Here is an 18931-nt window from a genome sequence, read left to right on the forward strand (position 1 = left end):
AGATGTGATAGGATTTGAAGTCTAAGGGTGATAAAGTTCAGATAACTTAAACAACTAGAATTGTAGAATTTGGGTGAGACTAAGATATGGATGAGGTGTTTCAACCAATGGGAAGAGAGGGAGTGGGGAAGAGAGTGGGGCCAAAGAGGGAGAGAGAGTTTGTATGAGAGGGATAGAGAAAAAGATATTTTCTTATTTTAATTTCTAAAAAATAAATTAAATGAATCATATTTAAAATTCCTAACTAGGCTTTTTTAGGCTCATGGGGCCCAATTAAATTTAATTAGGTATATTTAAAAATTACCCATATTAAATTTAAACAAAACAAAATTTTATTTAAATTTAATTAAATTCACTTCCCAAAAAAAAATATTATTTTTTTTTTTCAAGATCATGTCACAGAATTAATAATTCAACTCTATGCCTCCAATTACATTTTATAGTTATAATTTTTCATCATCGGGTTTCCCACAGCTTCAATGCACATACTCATCACAAAATAAGGGTCTACAGATATTGGAATTGACTTTGAATGGAATTGTATTATGATTTATACTCACAAAAAGGACAAAGAGATTTATGATATTGTTTTATATCTCACTATCGATGCTTGACTAGGTTATTACCCGTCTCTCTCATTTGTTGAGGAGAGCTTTGTTTTGTTTTGAATACTAAGGTATGTGGCACGGGCTTAGATTCTCCTCTTATTAGAGGTTAGATCTAAATTTTTCATTGGCCCTTTTGGAAGTTTTATTATTATGTTGTGTACTGTGCACGATAATTCGACCTCCCTGAACATAGGGACTTAAAATCCCGATTCGACCTCCCCGACCATAAGGAGTTAGAATCGCCCCGAAGATGGCTCTTACGGATTAGTCTTGCATAGTTAGTGAGAGAAAGAATGAGTTTTGAATAGTAAGAATTGTGATTTCAAATAGGATTTATGCATAATTGATTTTATTGGAATTAAGATTTGTTTCCATAAATTACTGGAATTACTTTAAATGTTCAGTTATGATTTGATAAATTGAAATTCTTGAGCAAAGTCATTTTAACAAATGATTTATTTTATTGGTAACGAATATTTTGATTTTTAGAATTTTGATTGAATTTCAAGATTTCCAAATTTTTTGCTAAAATTTTGGTAAGACATTGTATATTATGTTTTAAATTATGGTTGTGCACCACTGAGTTTACCACTCAGCGATAGCTTTGTATGCTGTCGCAGTTGAAAGTAAAGATAAAGCAGCTAGATGAGATTTTCAGTAGTTGTGCCTTGAAGACTCATTGGGATTAGCTTCAGGTATATTAGAGGTATACCTTTGTACATTAGATTTTGATGTATGCATGTAATTATATGTATATAAACTGTTTGAGCAGTTGTACAAAATTTTTTATAATATTATTTTGGGTATGTAATTAAAATGCAAATTATTGTAATATTCAAATTTATTTCTGAGTTTTGTAATCAATGTAAATAATTAAATTTTTATATTTTGTGAATGAGAAATTATTCTTTTTTTGAAATGAGATGCTTCGAATTGCGATTGATTTTGAGTTGAGCTTCTTGTATGAGATTGTGAGAAGAAATGGATTTGTATTGGAGCTATGGTTGAGTAAAAATATTGGAAGTGTATTTCTTTTCAGGTTTTGAAGAACTGTTTTCTCAAAATACAGCCGGTACTATGCTGAAATTTTTATAAAAATTGCGGTATCTTTAAATATCTAAAAATTTGATTTGTGACTTAATGTCAATTAAAAGTTTTTAATATTTGTGAAAAAAATTTACCCACCAACTTAAAAATGAATAGAAATTATTTTAAAATCTCTTATAGTATATTTAATGGGTTACCGGTAAGCGAAGTACATAATTCGTTATGTGTACTACGAAATCATGTTATGCTTTATGGAGGAGTAGGGTGTGATAAAGCCATCTTGTAACATAATCAAACTTTCACTTTACACTTTTTCTCCTCTCTCTCCCAATCTCAAATTCAAAATTTCAATATCAAAACACTATTCTGATTGTGTATCAGAAATGAAAAAGTTACTCCTCCTCTTGCCATTTTTACACTCCTTTCTTACTAATCTCAAGTCCAATTTCTCACCCAAATACCCCAAACAACCTATGTACAAGCTATGTCCCCAACCTTAGCAAGCTGTTGTTTTGAAGATTATTTCATAGGTAGCGAGCTAGATCGAAGAAGAAGTTAGTGATGTGGCCCAACCGCAAGTGCACGGGTCGTACAAGTAATACAGTAAAGATATCGTTCCCACGAGGAGTTGTGTTAATGATTGAATTTTTGATATAAACAGTTGAGTAAATTGAAATATTCTTAAAATTAAAGTAACAAATTGATGGGTATTTGAGTATGAAATCTATATGTGCAAAATTAATAATCTATCAAACAATGAATTAATTAAATTAAAATTGCATCAAATTAAAATAGGCAAGTTCAAAAATGGCAATATTCAAAATGGCAAGTAATTAAATTCGATTAGAAATTAACAATGATAAAAAGGCGATTCCGGAGTTCGGGATTTCATATTCGAGCTATTTTGGGATTTTAAATTGGTTATCCAATCTTGTGGAACTTACGGGTTTTAAGGAGATTAATTCTTAAATCCTTTGAATACCCTTTCGAGTGGGACAAAGAGTGCCTTAATCAATCTAATCCTACTTTCGTGGACTTAGAGTTAATTAAGACCCATTAAGTTCTTTAATTAATCTGTGAATCCTCTTAATCCTTAGCCTATTTCTAGGTCTAAGTTAACTAAGTCTAATTTCTTGATTATCTATCACAGGGCCTTCTCCTTTCGGTGCCTCAACCATAGATTAAGAACATCACTTAATGGGATCCTACACTAAGCATGTCATTAAGCACACAAGAAATGAATAAAACTCATTAAGATCACTAAATATGGATTACCCAATCAAAATTCACAAAATATCTCAAATATTACAACCCTTACTCCAGAATCAAAATAAAACTACTCACTATCCATAATGCTTATAAGATATTATGAGTTTAAATTAAAAATAAAGCTTCAATCTAAGCTAAGAAGCAAGAAATTAAACAATAAAAATGTAGGAAAAATATAAGGAAAAAAAGAAATCTGCAAATCTTGGTTGAAAATGGTGTGGAAGGTGAAAATGACTCCTCAAATTCTGCCTCTCCTCTTCCTTTCCTTTTCTGCTCCTTCTCCCCCTTTCTAAAATGGGAAATGGGACTATTTATAGCATTTTCTGACATGGAGCCCTAAAATGGTGTGTTCTAGGAGGAATTTTACGAGGAATCTTACGCGACTCATTAATGAAACCTTTATGAATTTGCATAAGTTATCTATCGATCCTTATGCGCTTTAATTTGGTTCTGGTTCACTTATGCGAAACTGCACGACTTGGTGCATAGGTTATGCACAATTCCGTGAGAGTGCATAAGGGAGGCGTGAATGTGCATAAGCTATGCAGTCTCCTTATGCACATTTCGGCAGGTATTGGAACAGTGATTTTTCTCCTTATGCAGATCTGCATAGCTTATGCGGCAAGTTATGTAAAATTTAGTCAATGCATATTTCAGCTTGAAAACTTGTTTTTGACATCTTTGGCTATAGAAGTCACTCCTCAATGGCAAAACTTCTTTTCAGTCCTTCAAAAACACCATTTTTCCTACAAAACAAAGTAAAAATTACAAATTAATCCAAAATCGACAATTATGAAGAACTAACTAATTAACTAATGAAATTAGCTAAAAAATGACTAAAAATCAAATAAAATGGCTATGAAATTAGACCTAAATGACTATACAAAATGTAAGCATCAGTTAGGCATATGTCGATCGAAGAGGGGAAAAGAGGAGGCAATGTGTGTGGGGTGCTGAAGGAGATGGGTTTGCTATAGATCTATTTCTGATGCTGCCTCATCTGCTTGAGCAGCTGTGTGATTGAGAAGCTACCTGTAAAAATGGGTTGTAAATATTTGGCATGGGTAAGGGGTCTGGTCTGTCAAAATGTTAACGTTGTGAAGGTTGGCCGAGAGTGCTATTTGATCTTGGCACAAATTAGTGAGAGTGGTCAGTGTTGAGGGAGCTAGGTGAGGTTTGAAACGTGCAATGAGTTTTTGCGTTGGGGAAGAGGAGAAGCTGGGTGTAGCCAAAAAGAGAGAGGCGGTGGGGAGAATGAGAAAAGGGTAGGAGAGAAAGAGAAAGTAAAGAAATTAACTATAAAATATATTTTTTAATTAATTAATTTTTAGTGTCAAATTTAGAAAGTATAATTTTCTAACAAAATAAATGTCATGTTAGCAACAAAATTAATGGAAAATAGGCTATTACAGGTTACGGTGGGTTTTATGTTAATAAAATTAAATATAATGTAATTTTTTATTATGAATCGAAGATAAGGTATCTTATTATTATAAATACCAAAATTGAGGTACAATCAGTATATTTATCTTATTTTTTAATATATAATATTAGCCCTTCAAAATAAATAAAAAATATATATAAAATAAATATAATTAAATAATATATTGAATCAATAATATTGACTCCCTCAAAATTAATTTTCTGATTTCACCTTGTAAAATAGTAAGTCCACTAAAAAAATATATTCAATTAATATATATATATATATATATATATATATATATATAAGTACCCCTACCATTACTAGTTTGACTTCACTAGGGGTGGCCACGGTTTGGTTTCGAACCGAAACCGAATCGGAATTGGTTCGGTCAAAATCGGACCGAAACCGTCCTTCTACGGTTTGATTCAGGTTCATATTTTTAGAAACCGTGAACTGGCGGTTTCGAATTGAATTGAACCGACAGTTCTAAACCGGATCAAACTAGTGATTTAAATACAAAAAAATTCAATAAATACCTCACTCCACTCCTAATTTATATATATATATATATATATATATATATATATATATATATAATTCTCTACACAATTATTCTCTACACTCTCTTTAATTCTCAATACTCTTTTAATTTCTCTTAAATTTTCTAAATAATTATTTTCTACACTCCTTTTAATTCTCAATATTTTTATAATTCTACTACTTTATTATTTATATGCTCACTAAAATTTTTAATGCTATATCAATTACTCTGTTATTATTTTATATATTCAATAAAATTTTCAATACTTCTATTTTGATTTTTTTTCTTTTATATTTTTTTAATTATTAATTATCATATAATTTTTTTAAAAAGGGCAAGTAATACTCAACTCAACTCAATTCAACTAAGCTTTTATCTCAAAAATTTATTGGGGTCGGCTATATAGATTCTCTTTCTCCACTCTAAACGATTTTGGATTAAATCATCGGGAATATGTAATACTTTTAGGTCATGTTGTACTATTCTCCTTTAAGTTAGTTTAGGTCTACCTATTCTTTTCTTTTTATTCTCTAACCCAATGTACTCTACATGTCTAACTAGAGTTTTCTTATATCTACGCTTCACATTACCAAACCACCTCAATCTCCCTTCTCTCAACTTATAACTGAAAATTTTGATTCATCTAAATCCTAAAGAGATATATAGACAAAATTAAGTTCATGCATCTTTTTCTAATTTTTTTTAAATTAATTTCATCTCTAGTTTTTAATAAGTTCAAGTTTTGCTTATTAAATTTTTCTTAAAAATAAGTTAATTTTATTCTTTTTATTCTTATTTTATTTTGATTAAAAGATTTCTAAGAAAAATTAAAATATTTTTACAAATACAACTTAAATTATAAATCAATAAAATTTTCCTCTAATTTTTTCTTTTAAGTCGCTCTTAAACCACTCCAAAATCGCTTCCAAACAGTCCTTCAAATTGTTTTGAACTGTCATTTTTTGAACCGTCTTTTAAACCGTTTTAAACCGGAGCTCGAACCGGAACCGACGGTTCAGGAACTGTTTTTCAAACCGTCCTATGACGATTTAGTTCAGGTTCATAATTTTATTAAACCTGAACCGACGGTTCAGGAATCGTAACTGGCGATTCCTCAACTGGCCATCCCTAGACTTCACTATGTAGCCCACTAGCTTTTCAGTGAGCAGAGCACTGTCCTGGCTCTTTTTACCCACTCAGAGAAACAGAAACATATCATTTAGCAACAGAGTCCAAAAATAAATAAATAAATAAATAAATATCTAATTTGAATGAAATGTCCTAAATTTTTTATAAAATATTATTTTTAATTTTTTATAAATTATTATTTAATTATTAAAATTTAATAAAATTAATAATTCAATTCTTATATTTTTAAAATCAGATTAACTAATTTTTAAAAATTAATTTCTTGTTAATCCATCTGTTGACTTTATATATCTTTTTCTATTAGTTAAACAATTAAACATTTAACACATTGTGAAATTTTATAAATATCATTTATTAATAAAAATATTTTTTTCTAAGAAAAAATAAATTTCCCAATAATGATTTCGAAAAAACATTTTTCAAAGAAACAATTTTTTTTTTCAAAAGAAAAGATTTCCAAAATAATTTTTCTGCATAAAATTTTCCACTTTTAGATATGTATGCTCAATAGTAAAATTTTTACCTTTACGAAATTTTTTGATACATTTTATTCTTGAAAATAATTTTGTTCAAAAACATTTTTCATGAAAAATAATTTTTATAAAGGTGTTTTCTTTGAAAAAATTTTTTTCTTATGAAATTTTATATGAAAAACATTTTTTATTATTTAATTATAATATTAAATTAATAATATACGTTTATATTATATATACATAATTATTTTTATATTTTAATAATATTTTTAAAATTTAAAAAAAATTATTTTTTAAAAAGAGAATGGCGTTTTCTTTAATAATGGCTTATTTTTTCTTTTAAAAAAACATTTTCCACTTATTTTTTTAAGTGTCTAAAACATTAAAAAAAAAAAAAAAAAAAGCTTCCGTGAAACAAAAGGAAGCCCAAAAGAGTAATGTAATGAAGTGTAATAATGTCTTTCCATGTGTATTTAACAGAAAAAGCATACTTTTTGAACGCATATACTAAGAAGTATGCAACTTCATTATTGCCATGACAAAACAGTAATTTATGGCGTCCAGCGACTCCAATTGGCAGCAAAGAAGGGATCCAAGGTGGGAAAAATCTGTTGGATGCATATGAATATGATATCCACCACAGGCGCCAGGCCACCTTCGCCGGCCTAACTGACCAAATAGAAATGTCAAAACCCATGACCCTGACTCCTTTTACAGATTGCTTGAGTAGCTGAAATTCATTTGGATGCTAAGAGGCTTGAGCTAGAACAAGCTTGTCAAAGCTTTCAACAAAAGTTCGCTCATTAGAACCGCCAAACCTCAAGCTTTAAGTCTTGACTCGACTCCAATCACCTGAGAATGACTGCCAGAGTAGAGCCAAGACTTTTAATCGTACGCTTTCAACTAACAAGGAATATTAACCTAGGCTAACTTGAGAAGGAAGTTGTAACAACCACCAAAACTGAAGCAAGTCCCACACATGATGCATATGGTTCATTGCCCAGAAAGTTAACAAAATGGTACAGCTACTAACTAATTAGTAGCAATATGTGGTGGCTGTGACAGACAACAAAGCACCTTAACCAAACGCAGGAGTCTTTTGGCTTAAACTGACTATGTGTGTCACATTCATGTTTAAATTGGTCGCTTTCAATCTGCTAAAGTGACCCAACACACACCTGGTGCATTTTCCTTAAAAACACAAGTGTCACATGATCATTTAAGCAAATAATCAGAGCTCCAGTTGGACCCTAAACATGTAGGGACTCTTACAAGACAAAATTCCCATGAAACGATCAATTCTGGTCATCTAATCCTAACCTGAGAACTAAACTACAAACTGTGACTACCCAGATTGAATCCTGCTATCATTCAGTCATGTTCTTGCCTAATTAGAGCTCGAATACACAGAAAACAGCCAATGAATTCACAATATGCTCCTATATATAAACGTAACAATAACAACCAGTAGATGAAGCAATGAAAAGAAAGCTCCCAATCAAATTCTATTGATGAACAAAAAATCAGGGAAAGAGAAGGCACGTTAGATTGATTTTAAAGGCATTTGCCATATATGAATTCACCTCCAATGTTGTTAAAGCTTAATTAAATTCCCCCAGATTGCATTTAGTCATTAAACCAAACAGGAAATCTAAATCTAGAAATTAATTACAATTTGCTGTCTTGTGTAGTAAGCCATCTAAGCTTTTCATGTTTCATGGTGGATTCTGAATTTTGATCAAAGACAGAAGAATTACAACATGTTCATACAATTACACAAGCTATTATATTTACAGCAGCAGTATAATTGTAATATTTTTCAGGAAAAGCTTGGACACAATCACTTGCTCAAAATCAAGTGACTTTCTTATAAAAGGAATTCAGAATCATACAAACATGTGAATATGAATAATAATGCAAATAACTGAAAGTTCTATTCTTTTTCTTTGAATGCGACCAAATAGATCACTAGCGAGCAGCATGCTTATCCAGTAGTTTGCCAGGAAGCTGATCTGGATGCCTTCAAGCTATCAATTATCAACATGAAATTCTAGATATATCCAAAATGCCAAGTACAGTGGCAGCCTGGATCACAAACAAATGCAAGAAATCGACCTATTCCATCCAATAACCATCACCATTTTACCCCACAGAGATGTAAGGTTAGATTAAATTCAGCTTCCTCAAGGGTTTCAACCTAGGGCACCATAGCTTCATCCCTTGTCCTCCTTTTTGGTTTAAAGAAATTTATATATTGGAATTCTGACCTAAAATTGGATTGAATAAAGCAGCCATAAAATGGTTGCTGCTAGTCTAGCTGAGGGCAGGAAGACCAAATACCTCCACAACCAGAAAAGAAACAAAGAATCATAAATTCAGGACAAGCATAGAGACACCAAAAAGAAAGGGAACTGCCCAATTTGAAGATTAAGGCTAATGTAACAACAGGAGATAAGATTGACAAATGAAAAGAGAGAACTTTGTTCTCCCTCCAATAAAAATAATTAAAAATCAATATCTGAATTAGTTCCTTTTTGTGTTCCAGTTGCTGGGAATTCAATTTATAAAGTTACACACAGGAGAAAGTTAGAGAGAATTTTCTATAACCACCCCACTAGCAACAATTCAAAGCCAAAAAAATATAAAAAGAGGAAAAGAGCATAACCCTTTGTTCTACTGTCCTGTACAATACAATTTATCCAAATTCTCTTCTTTCCTTCCATTAAAAATCTAGTCGAAATTGAACATTAAAGTGAAAGTAATAAAGCAAAAGGAGAAGAAAGAACCGCACCATTGTTTGTGGCAATCAAAATGAATCTTTTAGCTTTTATCTTTCAATGGGTTGTAACCTTGGATCTCTTCTTTGCCTCGCTGTAAAGCACCACGCCCATGATCGTAACTGCGAATCCTGTCATTCCCATTACAGTCACCGGATTCCTAAAGATCAAGACCGAAACAACAGCAGCCACCGCAGCCTTGGCATTGCCTAGCACTTGCAGAGTCAGGGCACTCGTGTGCTTGGTCACCAAAAAATTTGTCAAATTCACCAAATAAGCCACCGTTGCATTCCCAATCAACAAGAATACAATAAAGGGATCCACTCTTGCTTTCTCCATTGTAATTGCTGCCACATTCCCTTCAATGTAAAGGGTAAATGGTAACAAAATCAAAGCAGCCATTGGTGCCATATAGAGCAACAAATTCATAGAATGGAGCTTCTCAGCTTCTGAGGTTAATAAAATTCCTTGAACCACAGACTTCAAAGCACGCCCAGCAGTAGAACCAACACAAACCAAGAACCCAAATAAATGAAACAGAGGCTCACTATTACTAGCCAAAACGATCCCAAAAACCACAGGCAAAAGCGCACAATAAACCTCGGCAGATTCCTTCTTGCAAGTTATTATGAATGCAAAAATGGCAGTGAAAAATGGCGTCGTTGCTCCAATAGCTTGGTTAAACGAAACCGGCAAGTACCTCAAAGAAGTATTACCACAAACCACAGAGAAACAGAAAATTGCACTTAAAGCGAAGATCTTTAAGAACTGCCTCCTGGATAAAATATGCTGCAATGGCACTATTTCAAGAAACTTTATTGCCACATAACTATAACAAGCGCAAGAAATCATGTGCAGCATTGTTAGGAATATTGGAAAGCGGTAGCCATAGAAGCTGAGGAGGTACTTGTTGAGGAGCAGAACACCAATGTTGGAGAGGTACCATGAAGCAATGATCAAGGCCGTTAAAATATTAGGAGAGAAATATGATCCGGGGCTGGAGTAAGCATTATTCCGTATATCACCAGGTGGGGTAGCCGGAATGTCAAGAACTTGGTCATTAGTGGTAGCCAAGGTGGTGGAGTTGGCATCCAGCCTGGGGTTGCTCATTCTCCTCGTAGCCCATGTCTGTGCCTCCACCATCTCCGGCCAAAGGGGCAAAATGGGTAATAGAAAAAACTCCTCTCTCACTAAAATGTGGGAGGTGTGTGTGTGCGCGCAGAGAGAGAGAGAGTGAGAGAGAGAGAGAAATCAAAGAGCAAGTTGGTGTAACGTGTTAGATCTGAGAGGGATGAGGATGATGATTTTTTTGGGTTGTGTGGATCTGAATGGACGGTTGAGATTTAGATTTGGTGTGGGAAAATGATTATGACCGTTGGATGAGAGAGAGTATGGAAGGAGAATAAAACATCATTAGATTCCTCGTGAAGAGAGCTTAATGTTAGAGTCAGAGTGTCGGTGGGTGTTGGGATGACTGTGGCCTGACTTGAATTTACCGTGTTTTTTATTACCGCGTTACCGAAGGCAATTTTTCACGGATAATTTTGTGTTGACCGTCCATGGCTATTTTAAGACACATTGAATTTACAAATTAAATAAATAAAATTTATATATTTAAAATATATTTTGTAAAACATTTAAAAAAATAATAAAACTGTAAAAAAATAAAATCTTTATAAAAAAACAAATTTATTATTTTATTTATAAATTTTTTTAAAAAGAATAATTTGTTTATTTTTATATTTTGATAAAAAAAAGAAAAGAAAGAAAATTATTTCATTTTTATTATTATATTTATATTGAATAAAAAATATATTATATATAGAGAATAAAAAACTAATATTAATTGCACTCTTTTTCACCTAATTTAGGTGAAAAACAAAATTATTCAAAATACTTTTGAAGTATTTTTCATACAAATTTTCGTAATTTTATTTTCCTTTTCTTTTTATAAAATAGAGAATTAGACTTTTAATTTTTTGAATTCTCATTTTCTTTACATTCTCTATCATTTTATCTCCCTAATCTCACTACAAAATAAACTTTAAATCATAATAAATCAAATCTAAATAAGTGCTATTTTATACTTTATAGTATTTATCCAGGAAAATAATACTTGAAAATATGGGAAATCTGAAATTACAAGGATAAAATTTTTATATCCATGTTTTTCTTAAGAGTATTTAGTGTCTATTTGTGATGGTGATTTAGGGTCAAAAATTAATTTTTATAAAGGTATCATCTTAAATGGGTAAATTATATAGATAATACCTAATTTTTTAGTAAATAAACTAAGGCAATTAAATTTTAATTTATAATGCAAAATTTCTAATCTTGAATTTAAGTAGCATAAAATCACTTTGTGATTTTCAATAGCTAATTTTTTATATTATTTATGATGACGTGATATTTGTTAAATGTATTTATGAATTAATAGTTTTGAGTAAATAGGTTTTGGATTACTAAAATATCAATGTATGCAATTTGAATTGTCATAATTATAGTTAAAAAAAGGACAGAAAAGAGAGAAATTAATCATAAATATTATTTTTAATTATTTATTTTTTTTCTAACATGTATTAAATTAATAAAGAGAAAATATAATATTTTAAGCTAAAAAATGTTACATCGATAAAAATAACTTATAAACTGACTATTGAAAATTATAGGAGATTTTATATTATTTAAATTAAAAATATGAGATTTTGTATTATGAATTAAAATTTAAGTACTTCATTGTTACAAATTTTTAAGTTGATCATTTTAAATGTTATTAAAAAAATAGTTTAAAAAATTATTTTATTATTATTATTATTATTATTATTATTATTATTATAACTAAAATTTATCAAATTTAAGTTCCGTTTATTTTGTAAAAAATAATTTATATGTGAAAAATATTATAATATTAACTTAGTAGTATGTGTTTATTTTATGTATATATAATTGTTTTTAATTTTAATAAAATTATTAAAATTTAAAAAATAAAAAATAAATTTCTCTTTTGAAAATAACAAAATTTTCCTTTTGGCAAGAAAAATATTTTCCCTTTCATATTTTAAAGTTTTCTCTTTTATCAATAAAATATTTTTCGTTCACTCAAACACTATAAAATATAAAAAAATATTTTTCAAAAACCAAATAGAACTTAATTATAAATTAATTTATAGTATTTTCAAAATAATATATTTTAAAAAAATATTTTTCTCCATATCAATGCCAAAGACTTTTAATATAGTGAACAAAGAATAACATGTTAGGCATAGGGAAGGCTTCATCACCAAATTTTCATTCTTAAATGGAGAATGAAAAAGAGGGATTCTTCTTGTTTAGCAAGTCCAATCAAATGGGAATTCTAGTTGACCTTGGCAAAATTTTAAGAAACATAACAGAATTAATGAGCATTATCACAACTCAAGCACAGTATCCTAAAGCAATAACTTCATCATATAATTAAAAAAAAAAACTCAAGTCCTTCATTTTCTCATTCAAGTTTTCTTTATAATTTAAATGGATGCACCTATCATTTTTATATAATTTTTATTATATATGATTCATACCCTATTTAATTAATATTTGGTTTAAAATTTTTTACAATATTTAAGAAAATAATTAAATTATCTAAATTATAATAAAATTTTCAATACTTTAATTAAATTACCTTTTAAAATGAGTTATAAAAAATTGTAAAAATAATTATTATATTCAAAAGAAATAAAAATAAAATATTGAAAAAACTTAATTAATGCAATTTATTTTTTTTAAAATAATAAATAATTTTAAAAAAAATAATTTTAAAAAAATGACAAATAAATGTGGATAGAGATACTAATATATAATCAAAGAAAACCACATTCTCAATTTAGGAAAATACAAAAAACTTAATAATTTAATGAAATGGACTTCTTTAGGCGTCACTTGTCATGTGATAAGGCCCAACACCCAACCATTTAATATTTGATTTGATAATAATCTATTAAGTTTCTAAATATAAAAATTAATAAAAAAAAATCAATTAAATTAAATTTTAATTTTTAAATAGAAGAATAGATCATAGAATTTAATTTTTTTAATTTAAAAAATTATTTAAAAGAATTAAAAATAAAAATAATATAAAACATAATGATGAACCAGAAATAGAAATTATATAAAATAATATGATTAAATTGAATTGAATTTTTTTTTTCAAATAAAGCTTAAGTGAATTCTATTTATGTGACTTGGGCTCACTGCAACCAATAGCCCAGATATTAAAAGGTTTCTACAATTGATTTCTTTGTTTGCTTGCCTTTTTAATTGAATGTTTATTAATATCAATTTTACTTCAATTGAAAAATACAAATATAATTATATATCACCCATTTCATTATTAATGTCTATAATTATAAATATAAAATATGAATTATAATATCAAAAATCTTGATTAATGGTTTTCACATAGATAGACTATCAAGTCTTTATAATTATACATACACGCTTTCAATTTTTGCTAAAAATTTTAATTTTATTAATTTTTCATTAAATTTTAATATTAATTTTAATTTTAACAATTAAATCATTTATAATCAAACTTAATCAAATTGAGTTAAATTTGTTAATATATATATATATATAGAGAGAGAGAGCGTATTAATAAAATGTAATTCTTTTTATCATAATTAGTACATGTTGACATTTTATTTATTTTACTTATCAAATAAATTACAACAAAAATTTAAATATTATAATAAAATTATAAATTTTAAATAAAATTGAAAATTCATACAAAAATTAAAAATTTTCATTACATTATCATAATCTTAATCAAAATACTAAATATATAATGAAATATTAGTATAACATGCGTGTTGTCCCAAATATAGTCCAAGAGGGGGGTGAATTGGACTTTAACAATTTTTCGGCCCTTGCTTGTAGCCTAATGAAAAATTGTGGCTATGTTCAACTAAGTGTTTCTCTATATGTAATGAAAATAATATGAGCTTCAACAATGTGTTCCTAAGTTGCAATTTAACTCTCAATCAATGTATATGGCAATATCTAACAAGGCATGCACCATACAATATACAATTGATTTCTCAAGTCACTTAATATGTCCTCAAATATATCAACTCAATCTTATTCAAACAACATTCAATATCATGTATAGTAAGAAAAATTTAAATTGCACAAAATTAAGGAGGTAAAGGTTAGAGAGATCAAACACAATGATTTTTATAGTGGTTCGGCTTAACTAGCCTACATCCACTCTCTCAAAGAACCCTCTTTGAGTCTTGTCTCCACTATTTGCTCTTTTGAAGGCAAGAGACCAAAAGCCCTTTACAACACCAAGCTTTACCAAGGTAGCTTGAAACCTCTACAAGTGCTATCACAAGCACTTTCTCTCTCAAGCTTCAATAGGTGCTTGTACAACCTCTCTTGAATGCAATTTAATATTTCAACACTCACTCTTACTCAATACAAATCAAACTATAAAGAAGAGATGAGTTGATTTGCCAATGGAAGCTCAAAATCTTTAGATGCTCTTGAATGAAAGCAATAAATGAAAATTCAATGTTGGAGATCAAATGTAAGCTTTCATTAAATTGTAAATGAAGTAAAGAAGGTGTATTTATAGTCCCAAATTATTTTAGACCGTTTGAAACCCTTTTGGAACGTTACACACACTGCCCAAGACAAAATAGCCGTTATTTTGTCCTTTTGATAAATTAGCAAACTAATAAAATTTTAGGATTAGTAAACTAACGATTTTAGCAAACCAGTTAGCAAACTAAGTCAACATCTGCATATCTCAACTTGCAATGTAAAATGATTTAGACCTTAAAAAAATATTTCAATGGTAGTATCCAAGGTCATGATGAGAAAAAAAATAATCAGAAAATAAAATTTCATTTTTGAGCTCCATATGACTAAATTCTCATTCATTCTTTTTACAAAAAAACCTAAGACTCACTCCTTAATACTATGCCTTTTATACCTTTTCTTTGAGTCTTGGCTTCCATAGTCTTGTCCTTTTCTTATTTTGAATTTGTCTTGAAATGCCTTTGAGTATCCTTTCTCCTTAGATGCAACTTCAAGAATTCTTTAGTAATAAGACAAAGAATCTACACATCACTTTTAAAGTTGGGTTAGATAGATTCTCTTTGAGTTTTGTTATCATCAAAATCAATGCTCATTTTGAGCTACACGGGGTCAACAATGCGTTTATAATGTACACATATCAAAGTAATTTTTTTTTTTCTGATAGATAGAACACACGTATATATGTTAAAAATTATGGCCATTTTCATAAAATTTTTGTTCCTATATAACACACACACACACACGTGCTCTACATATAGGATCTGAAGGACTAGCTCCTGGACACGTCAGACTTACTCGCGAATTTCAACTAGGGCTATTATGTGACACTCAACTCTCATTTATTTTCACTCAAGCGCCTTTTTTTTTATTAATTTTTTTATCCATAAATAAAACACACCAGTGATAAGAATAAACTGCTATTAAAACCATAGTAATTTTAACAGTCCTCATTCCTATATACCCTCACACCTGTATACTCTATATTGGATGTGAAATCTGAAAGACCAAAAGATGTTCACTTATTGAGGCCCACATGTATATAAATGTCAATTCACTATGAAATTATCATTTTGTCATTTAATGTAGGATAAAATATATGGAATAGTGCTGCATTGTATAATTTCTTACTCTTTAATTTCCTTTTTTTAATTGCAATAATAAAATGATATAATAAGGTATGCTTAAATGAAACGATGGATAATTACATTACCACATCAATACGAAACAATTTAAATGCAAATTCTATTGCATAAGATATGCTTCTACAAAACCCTAAATTAATTAACTAGGAACAGGGGTTGGGCATACAGAACAAAATATGAAAACAAACTTGTCCCGCTTGAAAAAAAGGCACAATTAAACAACGCTGGAGCCCACGAATTTCCCATCTTAAGATCCTCCACCTGACAATGCTAACACTAACAACAGCATTTCTCCTGTTTTAAACTATGGCCTCAATCCAACTTCTCCAGTTGATGGATCATTTGACAACTATATATCATTAATTACCCATGAAACGGATTAGAATTTAGGTTGATGCTGATTAATTAATAGCAAATTAATAGCTCCATCATCACTATTTGAATGGCATAGAGGGGCAGTGCTACTCACTGGAAGTGAAATGGAGAGGTTGGTGCTCGCACTAATGGCTTGAGAAGAAGTAGGTTCCACAAGCTTTCTTGAACGCTGACGCCCTCTATGCATGTGCCTCTCACAGTACTTCTGATCTGGGAGAGCCTCTTTGCTGCACCTCCATTTCTTCCCATCTGTTCTTCTACATCTCCCTGGCTCCGGGTCCATCACATTTCTGTAGTCCATATGCAATGGGATGTTACCTCCCATGACTGTTGACACCCCACAAAAGAAATCAAAACTAAGTTACAAATTAAGAACCAATTTCTTGAAGAATTAGTATTGGGGACTTACAGGAAGGGTAGAGTTGATATAAGCTTGAGTTGAGACCGCTGAGATAGCTAGAAACACTCTTCCATATAGGAAGAACAAGATGGTAGGGGACTGGGAATCCAGATTCTATGTACTTGTAGATAATAGACTGGAGTTCTAGCTCTTGCAGTTGAAGAATGGTGAAGCCGTAAGATTTTGTGCAGTCGGGGATTGGTATCGGGCTGTGATCAGTCGACCCACCACTTCCAAGCGCAAGTCCTAACCCTATTGGAGGTGAACCTGAGGAACCCCCGCTGGATCCATGTCTCTCCATGTTCAAACAACCTGTCTGTCCAATACCTAAAAATTAAATAAAACATCAAGAATTTATATATGAATGGTGTCTTTTTTATCGTCTAATGAAAAAAGGAAGAAGAAAAAACTGGAACGTGAGAGAGAGTACCAGAATATGCAAGACGTGCAATCTTTGAAGGTGGGTTTTGGGACTCCATTTCTCGCATATGGGCACGAAAATGGGTCAAAAGGAGCAGAGCAGAGCAGGACCAGAACAGACCGAGTGACAGTGAGGGGAAAAAAAAAGAACTATAAAAATCAAATTAAGATTGAACTTGCTTCTCTGCAAGCTGCAGCAACTATAGATCTAGAGTCAGAATTCAGAAACTTAACAGTAAACAAGAGAACATGTAAGAAAGGATGATTTATTAATTTTACAGCCATAAAAATCACCTTTAGAACACCAAGGCAGCAGCCAGCAAACACTGCCAAAGGTACTAATTGTCTTACATGCACAGGTATTCAAGACAATAGTTGTAAAGTGACACTGCAAGTCTGCTGACATGTCAGACCATTGTGCAGGTGTTGACAGAAACACACGCGATGTCAGGCAAGTGGGACCTACTGTTTATAGCCTGATGACAAATGTCCCTTTGTTGTCTTCTGGCTTCTGCTTCACTTAGATATGTTCTGTAAGTGTAACCATTATCATCCACAGTGCGTGATCACACTTTCTCATCACGCGGGACGGCTGCATGCCACTTGACATTTCTGGGTATTGAGTTTTTGCCTGCGTAATGTGAAGGGAAGTTGTTAAGGAAAGTGACTGACTGAGAGAAGAAGAAGAAGGGCAAGTGAGCAACTGGTGAAACTAATCGGTGCATGAACTGTGAAGAGACCAAGAGGTGACTGGATATAGTCAAGGGTATGGTCAAATGTAATTAGCAACTGTTTACGAGCTCCCTTCCCTGTAATGTCCATTTCAGGCATGGACCCCAACTATGCTTATTTTTCATATGTATCATCTCCATTCTTCTTTCTCTTATTAAGGACAAAACATAAAACTACTATTCTAGATTAGCCTCAATAAAAGCCATAGAAATCATTGATTTAATAACGTAAATCTGTTTCGAAATCTTAAGGAAATTTCCAATATTATAAGCAATTAGAAGAGCTTGAATGTTTGGACGCGAACCTTAATCAAGCTTTTTTCATATGAATGATAAGGAGTTTTCTTCAAATGTCTTATACATGTGTTATGAGGCTTCAGAAATGTAGACCAAGTCCAACTTGATTAAGGGGATTTAGTTGGGCAAGTAAAATTATTGTGGGGGCATTATTTTGGCCGGCTTCGCAGTTCGCACAACAAGAAGCGTATCCATAAAAGCTCAGATTCTTAAAACTAGAGAGTGGTCAAGGAAGTTAAAAAGCAAAAACAATAGAAGTGGCGTCGCCCGGACTCGAACCGGAGACCTTCAGTGTGTTAGACTGACGTGATAACCAACTACACCACGACACCAACTTGTCTACATGTTTTCTTGGAAGTTTCATGGCCTTACTGTTCTCTTAGAGCATATGTTCGTTCAGACCCTGCAGTTACTTCATACATACAGGATACTGGGTGGTGCTATAAATGGGTAGGAATAGAACCCTGATGAGCATTTCAATGCAGTTACAGAGCCTTCAATTCTAAGGGAAATTAGCCATGCATGGCGGTTAAAAGGGACACTACACAACGTTCAGTCCAAGTATATTTAGCCATCAAATCAGCAGCTGTAAAAGTAAAATCTTTGTATATAAACTATTTTAGATCATCTCTATATTTTCCAAAATTTAGTTTTCTCTGCTATAAAAATGGTAGCTTAATTTGATTATGTTAATGG

At 30.9% G+C, this 18931-nt stretch overlaps 2 protein-coding genes and 1 non-coding gene across 5 annotated transcripts; all 3 read right to left on the reverse strand.

Annotated features, from left to right (window-relative positions):
• Nucleotides 1-8343: 8343 nt before the first annotated feature.
• On the reverse strand, nt 8344-10748 carry LOC110645488 (probable sugar phosphate/phosphate translocator At1g12500). Of its 2 annotated transcripts, none has more exons than XM_021798681.2 (2): nt 9305-10748; nt 8344-8598 (listed from the first exon to the last, which is right to left on the reverse strand). In XM_021798681.2, the coding sequence occupies exon 1, from the start codon at nt 10431-10433 to the stop codon at nt 9348-9350; it is 1086 nt and encodes a 361-aa protein (XP_021654373.2). In that variant the 5' UTR covers nt 10434-10748; the 3' UTR covers nt 8344-8598; nt 9305-9347. The 2 variants fall into 2 exon arrangements, with proteins under 2 accessions (XP_021654373.2, XP_021654383.2); XM_021798691.2 differs by lacking the exon at nt 8344-8598 and adding an exon at nt 8607-8853.
• A 5298-nt stretch (nt 10749-16046) lies between these two features.
• On the reverse strand, nt 16047-17512 carry LOC110644893 (growth-regulating factor 10). 2 transcript variants are annotated; one of them, XM_021797863.2, is made up of 4 exons: nt 17218-17510; nt 16797-17114; nt 16482-16714; nt 16047-16361 (listed from the first exon to the last, which is right to left on the reverse strand). In XM_021797863.2, exons 1-4 carry the CDS (start codon nt 17273-17275, stop codon nt 16317-16319), a joined length of 654 nt encoding a protein of 217 aa, XP_021653555.1. In that variant the 5' UTR covers nt 17276-17510; the 3' UTR covers nt 16047-16316. The 2 variants fall into 2 exon arrangements, with proteins under 2 accessions (XP_021653555.1, XP_021653546.1); XM_021797854.2 differs by having other exon boundaries at nt 16047-16714; nt 17218-17512.
• A 981-nt stretch (nt 17513-18493) lies between these two features.
• TRNAV-AAC (transfer RNA valine (anticodon AAC)) lies at nt 18494-18567 on the reverse strand. Its single transcript has one exon. It is a non-coding gene; the product is annotated as a tRNA-Val (tRNA).
• Nucleotides 18568-18931: the final 364 nt, after the last annotated feature.

The sequence above is a fragment of the Hevea brasiliensis genome, chromosome 9, assembly GCF_030052815.1.
Source record: "Hevea brasiliensis isolate MT/VB/25A 57/8 chromosome 9, ASM3005281v1, whole genome shotgun sequence".
In the NCBI taxonomy this organism is placed as follows: Eukaryota; Viridiplantae; Streptophyta; class Magnoliopsida; order Malpighiales; family Euphorbiaceae; genus Hevea; species Hevea brasiliensis.

Coding starts and splice junctions, on each gene's coding strand:
- LOC110645488 (XM_021798681.2), bottom strand. CDS start 10,433: ATGGTGGAGGCACAGACATGGGCTACGAGGAGAATGAGCAACCCCAGG.
- LOC110644893 (XM_021797854.2), bottom strand. CDS start 17,275: ATGCGAGAAATGGAGTCCCAAAACCCACCTTCAAAGATTGCACGTCTT. Junction 17,115..17,217: donor TGCACGTCTTGCATATTCTG/GTACTCTCTCTC, acceptor TTTAATTTTTAG/GTATTGGACAGACAGGTTGT. Junction 16,715..16,796: donor ATATCAACTCTACCCTTCCT/GTAAGTCCCCAA, acceptor GGGTGTCAACAG/TCATGGGAGGTAACATCCCA.